At 45.6% G+C, this 14,754-nt stretch overlaps 1 protein-coding gene across 2 annotated transcripts in view; it reads right to left on the bottom strand.

Moving 5' to 3' along the window:
- Nucleotides 1–8,261, bottom strand: part of CTPS1 (CTP synthase 1) — a 28,031-nt gene extending 19,770 nt beyond the window's left edge. Inside the window, exons 1-7 of one of the 2 annotated variants that reach the window (XM_077837816.1) lie at nucleotides 8,124–8,261; nucleotides 6,894–7,071; nucleotides 5,699–5,869; nucleotides 4,580–4,680; nucleotides 3,510–3,626; nucleotides 2,095–2,178; nucleotides 1,760–1,840 (exon numbers count right to left, since the gene is read on the bottom strand). In XM_077837816.1, coding sequence (XP_077693942.1) covers nucleotides 1,760–1,840; nucleotides 2,095–2,178; nucleotides 3,510–3,626; nucleotides 4,580–4,680; nucleotides 5,699–5,869; nucleotides 6,894–7,059 — 720 coding nt within the window. In that variant the 5' untranslated portion in view covers nucleotides 7,060–7,071; nucleotides 8,124–8,261. Of the gene's footprint in view, nucleotides 1–1,759; nucleotides 1,841–2,094; nucleotides 2,179–3,509; nucleotides 3,627–4,579; nucleotides 4,681–5,698; nucleotides 5,870–6,893; nucleotides 7,072–7,294; nucleotides 7,364–8,123 lie in introns of those variants that run through there. The other variant, XM_077837815.1, reaches the window with a different exon arrangement.
- Between the last annotated feature and the right edge of the window lie 6,493 nt (nucleotides 8,262–14,754).

Below are 14,754 nucleotides of genomic sequence, written 5' to 3' on the forward strand. Positions count from 1 at the left end.
AAACTGTCGTAAGGTAAGATCTACTATTTAAAATAATAAATGCAACTATAAGCCAATTTCCAGTGACTAAGCGTGCACTTTACAGAACACCCAGCACAACTTGGCTGTCCTCATCCTTGGCTGTTTCAGTAGAGAGACCACTGACTGAATGGGCCATAGAGGTTGAACTCCAAACCCTCCCATGCTCCCTGTTTATTTTGCCCAATTGCAGCTGGTCTTGAACTGATATTACAAGCTCTTTGGGGTAGGGACTCTCTTATTTTAGGATTGTGCAGTGCCCGGTACAATTGAGCCATTTTCTGACAGGTGCCTCTAGGTACTACTGTAATATAAACCCGTAATAACTGATCTCTCCAGACCAAGACTAAGGCATGTATGCAGGGCATAGAGAAGCTTGTACTGTTAAGAGAATTTGACAACTTCCATCACCACTAAATTTACAAAAATGTTTTTAAAAAATAGTTAATTTAAGACTCGCCAAACCATTCTGTAAGGCTGAGAAGGGGGATTATTTCAATATCTCTAGTCCATTCAACTCTTCATGTTCCTGATGAAGGGATTAGACTTGTGATACTTGTCCACTGGGAATAAGACTGCACTTGAAATCTCACAAAACATTCCATTCCAACTTTGAAAGTCCTGCTTCCTCCTGGATTCAAATGGAAGCTGCATTCAGTTCTCCACAGAAAGAATTAAATAGCAATTTCTCCTTATATGGTAAAAACCATTTAGCATTAAAGTGTGATTATGGTTCAAATGAAGAGTATGTAAAAAAATGGTACCCACTTAGTCAGTTTACTGAAAATTCAATACTTTTTACTTCTATCTGCCCTGCAGCTAGATTTTATTCTAGTTTACACAGCAACAGAATTTTTAGCCAATATCCAACTGCAAAACTGGGGACAATGCATGAACCAGTAAGACTCAGCTTGACTTTGCAGTGCTAGAATTTAGAAAACTATTTTTAAAATGAGCAAGCTTAGTCTGGAATAATTAAGAGACAAATATGGTGCCCCACAAGGATTTCATGAAAGTGATACTTTAAGGTGTTATCCCTTTTAGTCTACAAAACACTTATTGTAGTAATTTTATCTTTTGTTCATACCCAATGATTTATCTACTGACAAATAACGACTGCCTATCATTTAACAATGAGTTTCTTGTATGTGAAAGACATCACATTCTGGAGTGAAAAATAAATGTGTTGCAAATAGCACTACATTTTCCTGGATAATCTCTTCTTGTGTAATCTGTCCCTAATGTGAACAGGCAGATATGAGCAATGCCCAAGTATGACCATTAGATAGCATATTTTATACAAGGAGTAATGTGCAAAACACAATGACAAATCCCATTACTTAAGGCAGTGCAAATACTTTTTGAGTTCTAAACACTGGTTTTAGAAGCCACAGTCTTTCCTAAATGCAGAAGGAATTTAGAAGGTTAACAGGTCTCAAGACTAGCCATTGGGAAATAAGAGAAATCTGTACAATCTGATTTAACAATTGTAAGAGGTTTATTGTACCTCATGTACTTCTGCCTATTCAGCCAGGTATCAGGCTTACACAGAGAGGAATTGACAAATATATGTGAGAGAGACACGTATTTAAGAACTGGAGATAAGAAACATGTAGATGTATTTTTAATGTATAGCTAACACAGAGGAGCTCTAGGCACCAAATAAAATGTTGCTCTCAGCATCTGACAAATGGCAGAAATACTGGTTACAGGGAAAGGGAGCAAGAACAGCAGTTTTTACCTGTTCTGGTTCTACATGACAGAACATAGAGATCTTCTCTTTTACTGAGGTGTCCAGCGGAGTGGAGCATCTGCACACAATCTAGCAGAGAAAGCAGCAATATCAAAGCTGTGAAGCAGAACAGCAGCACTCGGGCATTAATCTGACCAGTCGCTAAAAACAGTTTCTATGCCAAGTTCCTATCATGGATTATTTGTCAATATAGTTTATTACTTCTGTACCACCACTGGTATAAAACAGCATCCTGTCATCCCAAGTCCAGTTTAAATCAGGAAAGGTTGCTGAAGGATGCCAGCCCCACACTTTCCAAATGAATGCAATACAGCAAAACTTACCAAGTCTGGTGAAAGACCAAGTCCTCTGAGTTCACGAACACTATTCTGCGTGGGTTTAGTTTTCTGCTCTCCTGTAGAACTTGGCTAGTAGTCAAAGAAGACCAAAATATATTATTGAACTAATGTCTAGATGTGCATATGAGGAGTGCAATAGTCATTCAAGCCCTCATATTAAGTTTTAATTATGGGTCAGGAACCCTGAATTTATGATAGTCTTTCCCTCATTTCACTGCCAGAGGGACTGCAAGGTATTGGGGAAGGGAGAGGGAAAACATGAAGACTTTAGCGGGATAGAAGGTCAAGGTACCTGTCGAGTGCATGCTCCCTGTAAGTGAATAACGTTTTACTCTTTGAGAGAAGGGGGCCTGAATTAGTTGTTCCCCACCCCCAGGAACTAGCAAACTAGTCGGCCTGCTGTACCCCATCTACATCCAATAGTGCTGGATAATCACATCAGATAGATGTTTCTGCTAAAATGATCACCAGTGAAATATACAGTGGTATTGTAGCGGTGTTATTCCCAGGATATGAGAGAGACATGGTGGGGGAGGTCATATTTTTTACTGGACCAAATTCTGTTGGGGAGAGAGACAACCTTTGGAGTTCTCTGTCAGATCATCATGAATTAAAGAACACTCAAATCTGAGAGTCTACAAAAGGTTACAGTGTCAATTAAACCTCTTACTGAGGGAGACAGTTTAATCAAATTTAAAATGCACGTTACATCAGAACTATTCAACTTTGTAACTAAAACCACTCAAAAAAAAAAAAAAAAAAACTTTAGGGACTGCCTAAAAGAATATCCTGGAAATGACTATTTTAAAGTTTGAAAAGTTATCTGATTTATTTTATAGATTGTGTTATCTCAGACTTACAAGACGACACATGTAAAGAGAGGCTGTTAAAAGGGTAACAATAAGAAACGCAGAACCCAATTCTCTTTTCTGTAGTACCTTGTGTAATCTGCACCAGCACAAATTGGGTGAAAATGGTATCTACTCTGACTGATAGCATTTTACAATCATTTTACAGATGTGTAAACGGCTGCTCAACATGCAGGGAAATGGGACACTAGGCTCCCAGAGTGCCCTCAGTTATAACAAACAGAAATAAATATTCCAAAATTGTGCAACAAATATATAAAAGAAATACAGAAGTTTACATTTGCTGAAATTCCCAACTATTTACTAGGCACACAACAGTATACTTTGGGAGGATATAGGTACTGCAGGCTAGCTGTGAACAGCTATGTCTCTACATGGTCTGAATTATTTTCTTATGTGTGCACACTTATGATTTGCATTAAAAACACACACTACACAGATTTCCTTCTGTGTGTGTGTGTGCGTGTGTTTATAAAATAAACCCTAATTATACAAGAAATCCCTGGCCATCACAGCTTTCCACGGACTTACCTGGGGAACTAGACTGACATGAATATTACAGAAGTTCTCTCTTTTGGCTTTGAACTGGAACTGGCGGAAAGCCTCGATGAAGGGCATACTTTCTATATCTCCCACTGTTCCACCAAGCTAAATGAAAGAAAACCATTTAGAATAGCACCAAACTTCTCATAACTGATCCTACCCAGTATCTTTCCGGTCTCTTCACATGATTTAAGAGGGAAAAAAAAAAAATGGGAAACTAGCCTATTGTACAGCCATTATCATTGTCACTGTGCGGAATCTCTGAAGAAATAGCAGCAGGATTTTTGCTGGACATATGGTGTCCTTTAATGAGATGCTGGGTATTGGATGATGTGTTCCATGGCATTTTTCTGTTCCTCTCAGACAGCTGTACGTGGCCAGATGCAGCATAAGCAAAGCTGGCCAAGAGAGGGTCCTTGGGACACCACACTCTTCCTTCTATCCAACCACTATTTTAACTCCTTAACGCCCTCTTCTTATGACAGTTTTGATTGCAGAAGAAAAGCAGCTTCCCACGAGGCCAATGTTGCTCTAAGAATTGATATGCAAGGACATTTGGTTCACATGCCTTACTACCCTGGAGTCCAGGCATATTAACTCTGTGCTGAAACTGAGCTCCAATGCCCTAGGCAACAAGAAACCCAAAGTACCACCAAAAAAAAGAACAGGAGGACTTGTGGCACCTTAGAGACTAACAAATTTATTTGAGCATAAGCTTTATAAAAATTAGTTAGTCTCTAAGGTGCCCCAACTAATTTTTATAAAGCTTATGCTCAAATAAATTTGTTAGTCTCTAAGGTGCCCCAAGTACTCCTGTTCTTTTTGCGGATACAGACTAAAACAGCTGCTACTCTGAAAAAAAGTACCACCACTTCACCCTGCTAGAACACCATGCTGACAAGCACACAAAATGGGGTTTGTTCTTTTTGAATTGTCCCAATCAATAGAATGAAAAATTGTTTAAAAAAAAAAAACATTCTCTATAAGGTTTAACTGCCAGTGCACAGTTCCATTTACTCTGCACGAAAATCAAGACTAAGGAAGGAAATGCTACAAACCTCAATCACACACACTTGGGGTTCAATGCCATCTTCATCCACAGGAATTCGTGCCTGCCTCATTACCCACTCCTGGATAGCATCTGTGATGTGGGGGACAACTAGAAGAGAAATAGGGACAAAGGTTAAAACCACAATCTCCATAAATTGGAGTCTAAAACTCATTGTGTAGCAAGTTGAGATTAACTGGCCATTACTTCTCATTCACATCTAATGTTATGTCTTTTTAATCAAAGCATTCCTTTTAATAAGTGGTAATTCCTAGTCATGACCTTTCAGATGAGGAGATGTAGTCCCACTCCACATCTCGGACAACTGTAAGTGATGTTTTTCAGTTGGAAGCCTCCAATATGAACTGTATTATATGTAGAGCCTGGAGAGTTTTGTTATTTTAAAATGGTCTGTGAAAGGAGTTTTATGCAAGCAGACAAAGATGACCTTTTAAAAAAAAAGGGGGGGGGAGGAAGGGGGCAAAAAGACTAACTCAATCCACAGGGAATGCAGCTTCCAACCTGAAATCACAAGAGCAGGAAGGCAACTTTAAATGTTACTAGACTGTGTCCTGTAGTATTATTTAATGAGTTATAAAAAAGCAGTGGCCCACCTTAAATCAGCCACAAGATGTACATGATCCAGAGGATACTGGTCTGAAAAGGAGATTATTTGTATGCAGTGTAGTTGAAGCCATGATGGTCCCAGGATATTAGATTACTGACACTTTGGGTTTGTTTACACTAGAAAGTTGTCCCACTTTAACTACAGTGATACAGTTAAAGCAACACCACTAATGTGGGCAGTTCTATCAGTATAAAAAAGGGGTTTCAGTTTGGTATAGCTATTCCTATATGGGAGCATACCAATACTATGCTGGTGTAAGGCACCTCTATACCAGTGTAACTGCACCCACACTAGGACTTCTACCAGTATAACGATGTTGGTTAAAATGTAACACCGCTGACTGATATAGGTGTTGTAGTACAACTCGCAAGTGTAGACCAGTCCAAAGAATTATTCAATGTCCTCTTTGTAACTCAAATGAGATAAGAGATGTAGAAATACCCAAGATAGAGACAGATTTAGGTTTATATCTACAAGAGGTAAAGCAAAGCATTGCATCACCTTGGACAGTTTTGCCCAGGTAATCTCCTTTCCTCTCCTTGTTGATGACATATTGATAGATTTTCCCAGTGGTCAGATTATTGTCCTTGGTGAGACGGATATCAAGGAAGCGTTCATAATTACCCAAATCCAGGTCTACCTCCCCTCCATCATCCAGCACAAACACCTCTCCTGCAGCAAATGGTAAGATGCAAAAACATCAGCGTCAGCTAGACAAAGTGCATGCAAGCAAGCTGTTTTTCTGAGACAAGTGAAAGAGTTCAGCGTAAGAAGACAACTTCTTGATAAAAAGAAAAAGGAGTACTTGTGGGACCTTAGAGATTGGTTAGTCTCTAAGGTGCCACAAGTACTCCTTTTCTTTTTGCGAATAACAGCCGTGTTAGTCTGTACTCTGAAACCTTCTTGATAAAATTGTATAAAATAAACTATTAAATACTTTTAAAAGAATAGCTAATAAGAATAAAACCCTCATAGATCAGAAAGTGGAATAGGATTAACATGTTAAAGAATAAATCACTGCACAGCCTGTGTATAAAAGACAAGAGTCTGAGCTTATTTATGATGACATAAAACTGAAGTAAAGTTCTTGAGATCAGACTTTCACTGAAATGTATTTTAACCCCAGTTCAATAAATCTGAAAGGAAATATTTACATGTCCAGCATAGTCATTTATTATGGAAATTATTAGTATCAATATTTGTTCTAGGTGAATCTACACATTACAAAGGCTTTAAAGAAAATATAGAAAAGGATTCCCTTCATAGGCAAACAATCTTCAGTACACCTTTCTAAGAGATGTTTGTTTAAAGATCACAAAATCCTCACCAATGTTGTCTTATCCACTTTCTCCAGCTATTCATCTCTCTTTTCCCTCTCATTCAAAAACAGTTTTTTATTTCCTTCTTATGCAGATAAAAAGGTTCAGGCCCCCCACTAGGCAAGTAGTCAGGTCCTACAACTGCAACAAAAAGGAGCCAACTGACAGTATACAACTTTCACCTGAAATCACTGATGGGCTTGTCACTGATGCCTAGGAATTAGCCTTTGCTAATTTCAAACCTTCGTCCTGGAGAAGGTGTAAGAGTGTACAGAATAAGTTGTTTATATCAAAATATTTCCCCACTCCCCACAAAAGCCTTAGGACCATACAAAAATTAAATTAGAGGAATTTTATGAAAGCGGAGTTCAGCTTACCATGCTCATACGGAGAGAAGGTTCCTGCATCAATATTAATATATGGGTCAATTTTAATGGAAGTGACATGTAACCCACATGATTTCAGGATCGTCCCAATGCTGCTTGCAATGATCCCTTTTCCAATCCCTGAGATGACACCACCTGTGACTAGAATGTATTTCATTTGTCTAAGGACCTAGAAAAGAAAATATTCTTTGTTAGACAGCAAGATCTGTCAATTTAAGTGGACCAAAACATATGACCAAACCGAAGTAAGAATGTTCTCTGAAAAATATCTGTGGAACAATAAGAGAAGTATAGGAAGATTGAACATATTCACAGAGCAGAGATTTTAGAACAAGTATTCACAAACAGAAGAGATGCACAGATGTCTACTGGACTAGCAATAAACCACGTACAGTCCTTTTCTAACGGTATGCTTCACTACCAGGTGCTGTGTGTTATGGAAGTCTTGCTGCTCCAGTTGAGTGAAGTCCCCCCGCATTCGACAGGAGCAGAGTGAAAGAGCATCAGAGTCCATATTCAAATGGCTGAGGAAACCGGGACTGAGCCTGGCAGCCGGGGGTCACAGGGCTCAGGCTAGCGCGCCTAATCTTGCTGTGTAGATACTGCAGCCGGGGCTGGAACACAGACTCTTATGCCTGGGAGGAGTAAGTGGGTGAGGGGCAGAGCCCAGGGAGCTGCAATGTCAAAGCACTGGCCCCACAGCTATGTCTAGCCCACTGGCACAAGCCCTGCCGCACCGCCCTGGGCTGAACCCATTGTGCTCGGCGCTGTACAGTGACCCCCGGCGGCTGGCAATCCAGAGACCCAGGCACTCTGCTGGGGGGAGGGGAGGGGGGGGGCTAGCACCCAGGGCCTGGTGGGGGGCGCCACGGCCACGGGGGCAGCGAGACACCCCGCCCCTCCGCTCCCCCCCCAGCGACCCCAGCTGCTAACCCTCCTTAGGGCGGGCCCGGCCTTAGCCCCGCCCCCAGCTGGGCCGCGGCCCGCCCTTCCCCGGCCCGGGGCTGCCAGCGCCTGAGGGTTCCCCCCGCGGCCGGCGGGCCCTCCCGGCCCTCGCGTGGGGCCGCACCCCGCCGGCCCGGACCCCCACAGCGGCTGCCCGGCCCCGCCCGCGCCCCCCCCGGCCCAGCCGCCCGCCCGCGCGCTTTCCCACCCCGCTGCTGCCATGGTTCCGTCCCCTCCCCCCTCGCCCCACGGCCCCATCCTGCCCCTCGCGCTCACCGCGCCCGCTGGGCCCGGCGGCGGCGCGAGGCAGGTGAGCGCGCGGTCCCGAGCCGGCTCGGAAGTGAAGTGAGCGCATGAGGCCGGCGCGCTCGCAGCGCACGCGCGGCGCTGAGAAGAGGCGCCTGCGCAATGAGCTCCACGGGCGGAGACTCCGCCGCTCTCAGCACTGCTGGGGGGAGGGGCTCTCGGCGAGGGGGCGGGGCCCGGTCGGGGGCGGGGCCCTGGAGTGGGCAGTGGGAGCTGGGCCGGGCTGGGCGGGGCCGGGCCTGCCCCCGAGCCCGGGCCCCGCCCCTCGCCGCCCCTGGGCCCCGCCCCCTCCCTGGGCCCCGCCCCTCGCCGCCCCTGGGCCCCGCCCCCTCCCCTGGGCCCCGCCCCTCGCCGCCCCTGGGCCCCGCCCCCTCCCCCGGGCCCCGCCCCTCGCCGGCCCTGAGCGCGGGCCCGGCTCCGGCCGCGGCGCCGCGCCACAGCCACGAGCCCGGGGGAAATGGCCCCACTCGGTCCCCTCAGAGCCGAGCCGGCCCCTGGAGCCCGGCGCGCGGCGCTCAGGACGGGCAGCGGCCGAGCTGTGCGTGTGTGGGGAACCCTGCCGGCAGGCCGGCCTCCGCGGGGCCCCGCGCCTCTCCTCAGCGGGGCTCGGGCTGGGCCCCCTCTCCCCCAGCCCAGGGCGGCGGGGCTCGGGCCGTGGCCCCCTCTCCCCCAGCCCAGGGCGGTGGGGCTCGGGCCGTGGCCCCCTTCCCCTGCCCTGGAGTCATGTAGTAACTTTGTTGTCTGTAGCGGGTAGTGGTGCAATGAAGCGTGAAAAGCCCTGCTCTAGCTCTCTGGTTATTTGGCCTTGTGAAGTGCGGATTAGTCTGGTTCAAGGTCTTTGACCTGATTATGGAATTGCCCCAAGCTATTCCAGCCAGCTCCTTTGAAGAGTGGGAGGTTCGTCTAAACTCCAGTTTCGTACAAACCAATGTTTAGCAAGTCCCTAGCATGCTAGGGTGTTACCAGACAAATATTATTAATATATTAACAGAAAGAGAGTCATTTGCAGTATTATTGTAGCTGTGTCGGTCCCAAGATATTAGAGAAACAAGGTGGGTGAGGTAATATATCTGTTATTGGACCAACTTCTGTTGGTGAGAGAGACAAGCTTTTGAGCTGCACAGAGCTCTTCTTCAGGTCAGGGGAAGATACTCAGCGTTTCACAGCTAAATACAAGATTGAATAGATCATAGAATCATAGAATATCAGGGTTGGAAGGGACCCCAGAAGGTCATCTAGTCCAACCCCCTGCTCGAAGCAGGACCAATTCCCAGTTAAATCATCCCAGCCAGGGCTTTGTCAAGCCTGACCTTAAAAACTTCTAAGGAAGGAGATTCCACCACCTCCCTAGGTAACGCATTCCAGTGTTTCACCACCCTCTTAGTGAAAAAGTTTTTCCTAATATCCAATCTAAACCTCCCCCACTGCAACTTGAGACCATTACTCCTCGTTCTGTCATCTGCTAACATTGAGAACAGTCTAGAGCCATCCTCTCTGGAACCTCCTTTCAGGTAGTTGAAAGCAGCTATCAAATCCCCCCTCATTCTTCTCTTCTGCAGGCTAAACAATCCCAGCTCCCTCAGCCTCTCCTCATAAGTCGTGTTCTAGACCCCTAATCATTTTTGTTGCCCTTCGCTGGACTCTCTCCAATTTATCCACATCCTTCTTGTAGTGTGGGGCCCAAAACTGGACACAGTACTCCAGATGAGGCCTCACCAATGTCGAATAGAGGGGAACGATCACGTCCCTCGATCTGCTGGCAATCCCCCTTCATATACATCCCAAAATGCCATTGGCCTTCTTGGCAACAAGGGCACACTGCTGACTCATATCCAGCTTCTCGTCCACTGTCACCCCTAGGTCCTTTTCCGCAGAACTGCTGCCTAGCCATTCGGTCCCTAGTCTGTAGCGGTGCATTGGATTCTTCCGTCCTAAGTGCAGGACGCTGCACTTATCCTTATTGAACCTCATCAGATTTCTTTTGGCCCAATCCTCCAATTTGTCTAGGTCCTTCTGTATCCTATCCCTCCCCTCCAGCGTATCTACCACTCCTCCCAGTTTAGTATCATCCGCAAATTTGCTGAGAGTGCATCCTCCAGATCATTTATGAAGATATTGAACAAAACCGGCCCCAGGACCGACCCTTGGGGCACTCCACTTGATACCGGCTGCCAACTAGACATGGAGCCATTGATCACTACCTGTTGAGCCCGACAATCTAGCCAGTTTAACATAGTGGCCTGTTAACACCCCTGTAGTCATAGGAGAAAAAGTGGAGTTAGTGGGTTACAGATTATTGTAGTAAGCCATAAATCCAGTGTCTTTATTATGACTGTGATTTTTAGTGTCTAGCAAAGTTATGAATTTAAGATCCCAGGCTCATCTTTTGAAAGTGTTGTGCAGGTTTCCTCTGAGGATGAGGACTGATAGGTCCTCTAGGTAGGTGAAACCAGACAATCACTATGCTCTTGCATGAACTCACACAGGAAAATGATATAAGACAAAATCACCACATCACCTCTGGGTGAGCACCTTTCACAAAGCAATCACTCTGTGTCTGACCTGTCAGTCCTCATCCTCAAAGGAATCTGCAAAACACTTTCAAAAGCCTTATAGTGTAAGTAATGTTTCCCTTCTCAAAAGATATCAGCAGGGCAGGGATATATTTAATTTTCAACAGATGTAACCTTCACTACTACTAAAATGTCAGATGCCTATAGGAAATGGGTGAAGAGCAGCTCAAGCTGAATCCAGGAAAGTCCAAAATAATGCTGGCTGTAAAGGGGAAACGCTTTGTGAGCAGGCCAAAATGTTGTCTCCATCTTCCACTGAAGCTGCACAGCCCCTATTCACCAAAGTTATGTGAAATCTTGGGGTCCTGTCTGAGTCCGCACTAAGCTAGCATCAGTTTCCAAAAGTGCCTTCTTTCACCTCCAACTTGCTAGGAAATTTCATCCCTTCCTCCTGGACAAGGACCTGGCACAATGAGCCATGCATTTGTCACCGCAAGGCTACATGACTGAAACTCATTGTATTAGAAGCTGAATGTGAAGATGATGCAGAGACACAGAATGTGCAGCTGGCGCAGAATATGGCTCAGGCTGCCATGAGCACAGCAGGCCTGTTCTCAAATCCCTCCACTGGCTCCCAGTCAGCTTCTGAAGCCAGTTTAAGGTCTTGGTCCTAATTTTCAAAGATGTTTACGGATCAAGCCCTAGCTACATCAAAAACCAAATTTTGATCTATGAGCCACTGCAACAGCTGTGCTCCTCTGGGACAGTGCAGTTCACACAGCTTAGAACAAAGCATGTGAAAACTGGGGACAAGGCATTCTTTGTTGAGGTGATCCAGCTATGGAACAATCTTCTAAAGAAGATCAAAGCAAATCCAGAGTCTGGCCATCTTTAGGAAATGTTGTAAAGACTTCCCCGAGAAAGCCTTTCCACTGTAAGGTTTCAGAGTAACAGCCGTGTTAGTCTGTATTCGCAAAAAGAAAAGGAGTACTTGTGGCACCTTAGAGACTAACCAATTTATTTGAGCATGAGCTTTCGTGAGCTACAGCTCACTTCATCAGATACATACCGTGGAAACTGCAGCAGACTTTATATATACACAGAGAATATGAAACAATACCTCCTCCCACCCCACTGTCCTGCTGGTAATAGCTTATCTAAAGTAATCGTCAGGTTAGGCCATTTCCAGCACAAATCCAGGTTTTCTCACCCTCCACCCCCCCACACAAATTCACTCTCCTGCTGGTGATAGCCCATCCAAAGTGACAACTCTTTACACAATGTGCATGATAATGAAGTTAGGCCATTTCCTGCACAAATCCAGGTTCTCTCACTCCCTCACCCCCCTCCAAAAACCCACCCCCATACACACACAGACTCACTCTCCTGCTGGTAATAGCTCGTCCAAACTGACCACTCTCCAAGTTTAAATCCAAGTTTAAAGCCATTTACAACGCACACTTTGCTTCTCTACAAAAGAAAAAGGACACTAAACTTTCTAAACTACTACATGCTACAAGGGGCCACAGCAATGGTTCCCTCAACCCACCTAGCAATATTGTTAACCTATCCAACTATACTCTCAGCCCAGCAGAAGCAGCTGTTCTATCCCGGGGCCTCTCCTTCTGCCCCTCCACCCCCACGAACATGATACAGTTCTGTGGTGACCTAGAATCCTATTTTCGACGTCTCCGACTCAAGGAATATTTCCAAAATACCTCTGAACAACATACTAATCCACAGAGGTCTCCCTACCAACACTACAGAAAGAAGGATTCTAGGTGGACTCCTCCTGAAGGTCGAAACAGCAGACTGGACTTCTACATAGAGTGCTTCCGCCGACGTGCACGGGCTGAAATTGTGGAAAAGCAGCATCACTTGCCCCATAACCTCAGCCATGCGGAACGCAATGCCATCCACAGCCTCAGAAACAACTCTGACATCATAATCAAAAAGGCTGACAAAGGAGGTGCTGTTGTCATCATGAATAGGTCGGAATATGAACAAGAGGCTGCTCGGCAGCTCTCCAACACGAGTTTCTACAAGCCATTACCCTATGATCCCACTGAGAGTTACCAAAAGCAACTGCAGCATATGCTCAAGAAACTTCCTGAAAAAGCACAAGATCAAATCCGCACAGACACACTTTTGGAACCCCGACCTGGGATATTCTATCTACTACCCAAGATCCATAAACCTGGAACTCCTGGGCGCCCCATCATTTCAGGCATTGGCACCCTGACAGCAGGATTGTCTGGCTATGTAGACTCCCTCCTCAGGCCCTACGCTACCAGCACTCCCAGCTACCTTCGAGACACCACTGACTTCCTGAGGAAACTTCAATCCATCGGTGATCTTCCTGATAACACCATCCTGGCCACTATGGATGTAGAAGCCCTCTACACCAACATTCCACACAAAGATGGACTACAAGCCGTCAGGAACACTATCCCCGATAATGTCACGGCTAACCTGGTGGCTGAACTTTGTGACTTTGTCCTTACCCATAACTATTTCACATTTGGGGACAATGTATACCTTCAGATCAGCGGCACTGCTATGGGTACCCGCATGGCCCCACAGTATGCCAACATTTTTATGGCTGATTTAGAACAACGCTTCCTCAGCTCTCGTCCCCTAAAGCCCCTACTCTACTTGCGCTATATTGATGACATCTTCATCATCTGGACCCATGGAAAAGAAGCCCTTGAGGAATTCCACCATGATTTCAACAATTTCCATCCCACCATCAACCTCAGCCTGGTCCAGTCCACACAAGAGATCCACTTCCTGGACACTACAGTGCTAATAAACAATGGTCACATAAACACCACCCTATACCGGAAACCTACTGACCGCTATTCCTACCTGCATGCCTCCAGCTTTCACCCTGACCACACCACACGATCCATCGTCTACAGCCAAGCTCTGCGATACAACCGCATTTGCTCCAACCCCTCAGACAGAGACAAACACCTACAAGATCTCTGTCAAGCTTTCTTACAACTACAATACCCACCTGCGGAAGTAAAGAAACAGATTGATAGAGCCAGAAGAGTTCCCAGAAGTTACCTACTACAGGACAGGCCTAACAAAGAAAATAACAGAACGCCACTAGCCGTCACCTTCAGCCCCCAACTAAAACCCCTCCAACGCATTATTAAGGATCTACAACCTATCCTAAAGGATGACCCAACACTCTCACAAATCTTGGGAGACAGGCCAGTCCTTGCCTACAGACAGCCCCGCAACCTGAAGCAAATACTCACCAACAACCACATACCACACAACAGAACCACTAACCCAGGAACTTATCCTTGCAACAAAGCCCGTTGCCAATTGTGCCCACATATCTATTCAGGGGACACCATCACAGGGCCTAATAACATCAGCCACACTATCAGAGGCTCGTTCACCTGCACATCCACCAATGTGATTTATGCCATCATGTGCCAGCAATGCCCCTCTGCCATGTACATTGGTCAAACTGGACAGTCTCTACGTAAAAGAATAAATGGACACAAATCAGATGTCAAGAATTATAACATTCATAAACCAGTCGGAGAACACTTCAATCTCTCTGGTCACGCAATCACAGACATGAAGGTCGCTATCTTAAAACAAAAAAACTTCAAATCCAGACTCCAGCGAGAAACTGCTGAATTGGAATTCATTTGCAAATTGGATACTATTAATTTAGGCTTAAATAGAGACTGGGAGTGGCTAAGTCATTTTGCAAGGTAGCCTATTTCCTCTTGTTTTCCCCCCCCCCCCCCAGATGTTCTGGTTTAACTTGGATTTAAACTTGGAGAGTGGTCAGTTTGGACGAGCTATTACCAGCAGGAGAGTGAGTCTGTGTGTGTATGGGGGTGGGTTTTTGGAGGGGGGTGAGGGAGTGAGAGAACCTGGATTTGTGCAGGAAATGGCCTAACTTCATTATCATGCACATTGTGTAGAGAGTTGTCACTTTGGATGGGCTATCACCAGCAGGAGAGTGAATTTGTGGGGGGGGGTGGAGGGTGAGAAAACCTGGATTTGTGCTGGAAATGGCCTAACCTGACGATTACTTTAGATAAGCTATTACCAGC

Source organism: Eretmochelys imbricata, chromosome 19 (genome assembly GCF_965152235.1).
Source record: "Eretmochelys imbricata isolate rEreImb1 chromosome 19, rEreImb1.hap1, whole genome shotgun sequence".
Classification (NCBI taxonomy): Eukaryota; Metazoa; Chordata; order Testudines; family Cheloniidae; genus Eretmochelys; species Eretmochelys imbricata.